At 38.3% G+C, this 5,027-nt stretch overlaps 1 protein-coding gene across 1 annotated transcript; it reads left to right on the top strand.

The window, feature by feature from the left end:
* The first annotated feature begins 2,300 nt into the window (after nt 1-2,300).
* Nucleotides 2,301-4,592, top strand: LOC138356531 (gastrula zinc finger protein XlCGF57.1-like). The gene has a single exon (XM_069312697.1). The coding sequence runs from the start codon at nt 3,446-3,448 to the stop codon at nt 4,373-4,375; it is 930 nt and encodes a 309-aa protein (XP_069168798.1). The 5' UTR covers nt 2,301-3,445; the 3' UTR covers nt 4,376-4,592.
* Nucleotides 4,593-5,027: the final 435 nt, after the last annotated feature.

The raw sequence follows: 5,027 nt of genomic DNA, 5'->3' as shown, positions 1-5,027 counted from the left end.
TAAGTGAGAGACCACATAACACGTAATGTACCCGGCCAAGAGGCCGTAAAAGACCTAATGGATAAGGAGAAGGGGGTGTGACTACAAGTAGGGCTTACTAGCACCTAGACTGGGCAAAGTATTAGCTGCGGACAGCGGGACACTTGGGGACCGGCGCTGCACCGAATCCTTATTTTGGCTTAGGATAGGTTAGGTTTAGTTTGTACTTAATAGATTTAATGTCTTGGTACACCCATTAGGTTTTGTGTGGTGCAAAATGTGAACATTGTTTAGGTAACTCAATGGTGTGTACATTTTATGCATAGTAGATATAGATTATATAATGTTATAGGTTGAAGTGTGATATTAATGGCTCTGAACAAATATTTTGTCATCATGACATTCACTTAATTTTCTTAAATGGTATGAATTGTAAAGCTTTCAGTTTGTTGTTTGTGTTGAGGCTGTCAACATTAAAGTCACCTCTACCTAGCAGAGAACACACACACACACACACACACACACACACACATACACACACACACACACACACACACACACACACACACACACACACACACACAATTAAATGAAGATGAGAAACCCATGGTTTAATCAGAGATGTAGGCTAGTTAAGCAGCAAAGTAAAAGGGCATGGAGAAACTATAGGAATAACAGGACACTGGAGAGCAGAGAAAGGCACCAGAATGCGAGGAATGAATATGTCAGGTTGAGAAGAGAGGCAGAAAGACCATACGAAAATGACATCGCAAGAAAGGCAAAGACTCAACCTAAATTGCTGCACAGGAACATCAGGAGAAAAACAACAGTAAAGGAACAGGTAATGAAATTAAGGATAGGGGCAGAAGGATTCACTACGAACGACAAGGAAGTGTGTGAGGAACTGAATAAGAAATTCCAGGAGGTCTTCACCTTAGAGCAAGGAGAAATTCCAGAGATATGAGAGGGAATAGTTAACCAGGAACCACTAGAGGAGTTTGAGATTACCAGCGGGGAAGTAAGGAAGCTTTTACTGGAGTTGGATGTGACAAAGGCTATAGGCCCAGATGGAATCTCCCCTTGTATACTAAAGGAAGGAGCAGAAGCACTGTGCCTACCACTCTCCATAGTGTATAACAAATCGCTGGTAACAGGAAAACTGCCAGGATTTTGGAAAGCCGCTAATATAGTCCCGATATACAAGAAAGGGAATAGACAGGAGGCACTGAAATACAGGCCAGTGTCTGTAACTTGCATACCATGCAAGCTGATGGAGAAGATTGTGCGAAAAAAGCTAGTGGAACATCTGGAGCGAAAGAACTTTGTAACACAGCATCAACATGGGTTCAGGGATGGCAAATCCTGCCACACAGGGTTAATTGAATTATACATGCTTACATGCTAAATATTAACTCCCTCCACACATTCTCTTGTGTCATCTACATTTACAAAACCCTGTTCTTACATGCAAACCATGCTTTGAAACTCTCCCTGGACAGATGTAATAGGACCCATTATCACCACACCAGAAATAAATATCTCTTTGATATCCCCAGGGTCAAACTTAATCTGTGTAAACGCTCTATGCAAATTAAGGGACCTAGTCTATGAAACTCACTCCCTAGTGAATTGAAAAGCTGTCAAACTTTTGGCTCATTTAAAAACAAAACCAAAAAGTACCAAATTTCATCTTCGTAGTTTCCTACACTTAGCTTTAAATTTGCTCTGTATCTAGTGCTACCCAATCTCCCTATCTTTATGTACTTAATCCAAACAACTTTATCATTGTGTTCATTGCTGTCTTCTTTTATGTGCTAGCCATATGCTGTATTGTGCCTACTAATTTTTTGTTAAACTACCATTCAAGCTGTTATTGCAATCAATCTGAGCTACCTATGTGCTTTAATATATCTATAATTTCTCTCTCATCTTTTATTTTTTCCTTCTTGCTATGTAACTTATCATTTTTATAAATTTTGCAAGTATTTACCTACTTAAAATTTTCTTAGATTAAGGACCTGCCCGACACGTTGGCGTACTAGTGGCTTTAAAGAATGTAATTACTATGCTATATATCCTCACAATCCCAATGTAGCTTCTTGTATATAAATAAATAAATAAATAAATAAATAAATAAATAAATAAATAAATAAATAAATAAATAAATAAATAAATATAAATAAATAAATAAATAAATAAATAAATAAATAAATAAATAAATAAATAAATAAATAAATATAGAATTGGGGTTGCAGCACATTGCTGTGTATACGTCATTTTGCTAATTAAAAAAAAATGTTTTTTTTTCAGTGCGTTAGTGGCAAGTTAGAGTGTAGCTAATTTTGCATGTGTGGAGCTAAGCCAGTTATTGAGTCTCACACTAGTGGCTGTGTTGTCTGGGCTGCTTTGTACACAGACACCTAGCGTGAGGCGGCCACCATTATCGGTGCGACGCCTTAATGTTTTGGTCTGACGTCACCAGAAGTTCCAACATAGATGGCAGAGCGTCGCCCCTCTATCTACAACAACATGGATGGAAGGATTTACACTCTCTGTGAAGAGCGCATCCGATCCTTCGATTATATTCGTCTCTAAATTAGTCACAACACTCTGAACTTCTGGGTAAACCTGCTCTATTAGAAGAACGCAGGAATACTTTTCATCTGGGGTTACTGGAAAGAGTATAGATTTTTAAGTATTCTGGCTGGATCTTCGGACGGGGAGGTTATAGACAGTGGCCAGTGCCGGCTTGACTGAGAGGTGCCAGGAATTGGTGGGTTCCTGGTTTACCTTGGAGTGGTGGGCCGCTAGCTCCTGCTCTGCCGGTGGTTACTGGAAGACAACAGTGTGGGGTCACTGGGTGTCTTATATAACTTTTGTGTTTTTGTGTGTGGAGTTGGGGGTCCATCGTTTGTTTTCCCAGGGGACTTGAGGGACTCGCCAAAACAGCTGCCAAACTGTGTGTTTATCTGCTAGTATACACAACAGTTTTCCACGTTCAGTAATGTGTTTATAACTGCAAGGCTTTGAATTTTACCCTACATGGGAATTCCTGGGCACATCTTAAAAGTGTCTGCTAATGCCACCTAATTAAAAAAAATAACAACTAACATGGCTGGTGGTTGGAACCGCCATCAGCAGCTGAGAAGCAAGTCTAGGAGGGAACATTACTTCAGCTCAAATGGGATTAGCCTCCACTGTGACTCTTTGCACTTTCATATCTTCCCAGATGTTTTCTATGCTCCTTGATCGTGCTTCCAGCAGGAAAGTATTGCACCTCCATTGTCCATGTTTCAACTCCACCAAGTCTAGCCTCCACTAACCCCAACTCAAACACCAATAATAAGACTTCAGGCTTGATTTTGCTACCCAGCAGGAGAGTTGTCTAAAAAGGATGCTCCACATCACAGTCTAGTAGACTTCATCAGGAGATAACCTATATGCAAACTACACAATTATAGAGAAGATGAAATTCCACCAGTGTCTAGAGTGTGGGAAAGGATTCAGTCTTCTTGGAAATATGAAGACTCACATGTTGGTGCATACAGGTGATAAGCTTCATGAATGTAAAGAGTGTGGCAAAAGATTCAGTCAACTTGGACATTTAAAGACACACATGTTTGTGCATACAGGTGATAAACCTCATGAATGTCCAGAGTGTGGGAAAAGATTCAGTCAACTTGGCTCTATGAAGCGGCACATGTTGGTGCATACTCATAATAAACCTCACGAATGTCCAGAATGTGGGAAACGATTCAGTCGACTTGGATATATTAAGGCTCACATGGTAGTACATAGGGGTTATAAACCTTTCGAGTGTGCAGAGTGTGGGAAAAGATTTAGTCACCGTAGTATTATGATACAACACATATTAGTGCATCAAGGTGATAAACCTCACAAGTGTCCAGAGTGTGGGAAAAGATTCAGTCAACTTCCAAATATGAAGGCTCACATGATGGTGCATACAGGTGATAAACCTCATGAATGTCAAGAGTGTGGGAAAAGATTCAGTCAACTTTCAAATATGAAGACTCACATGATGGTGCATCAAGGTGATAAACCTCACAAGTGTCCAGTGTGTGGGAAAAGATTCAGTCAACTTTCAAATATGAAGACTCACATATTGGTGCATACGGGTGATAAACCTCATGCATGTCCAGAGTGTGGGCAAAGATTTACTCGTCTTGGATCAAAGAACCGGCACATGTTGGTGCATGCAGGTGATAAACCTCACGCATGTCCAGAGTGTGGAAAAAAATTCAGTCGACCAGGATATATCAAGACCCACATGTTGGTACATAGGAGTTATAAGCCTTTCGAGTGTGCCGAGTGTGGGAAAAGATTTAAGTACCGTAGTAGTATGATACGCCACATATTGGTGAATCCTGGTAATTAACCTCACTAGGCCTGGTATCTTTTCTTTTAAGATAAGTAAACAAATGTATTTTACAGGCACTAGATGGTGTGTATGTTAGATATGTAAAGCTTGCATGCCATTTATTATAAAAGCAAAGTAATGTATCGATATATATCAGAACATTAACTATTCACTAATATATATAATTACAGTAATTCTGAATTATTTATGTTCAATAACTGTACCTTCTTATATATATATAAGATATATATATATATATATATATATATATATATATATATATATATATATATATATATATATATATATATATATATATATATATATATATATATATATATATATGTCGTACCTAATAGCCAGAACGCACTTCTCAGCCTACTATTCAAGGCCCGATTTGCCTAATAAGCCAAGTTTTCATGAATTAATGTTTTTTCGTCTACCTAACCTACCTAACCTAACCTAACCTAGCTTTTTTTGGCTACCTAACCTAACCTTACCTATAAATATAGGTTAGGTTAGGTTAGGTAGGGTTGGTTAGGTTCGGTCATATATCTACGTTAATTTTAACTCCAATAAAAAAAAATTGACCTCATACATAGAGAAAAGGGTTGCTTTATCATTTCATAAGAAAAAAATTATAGTAAATATATTAATTCAGGAAAACTAG

This window comes from Procambarus clarkii, chromosome 73 (genome assembly GCF_040958095.1).
Source record: "Procambarus clarkii isolate CNS0578487 chromosome 73, FALCON_Pclarkii_2.0, whole genome shotgun sequence".
NCBI classification, from domain to species: Eukaryota; Metazoa; Arthropoda; class Malacostraca; order Decapoda; family Cambaridae; genus Procambarus; species Procambarus clarkii.
The sequence above is the reverse complement of the archived record's forward strand: the minus strand, read 5'-3'. Positions and strand labels throughout refer to the sequence as shown.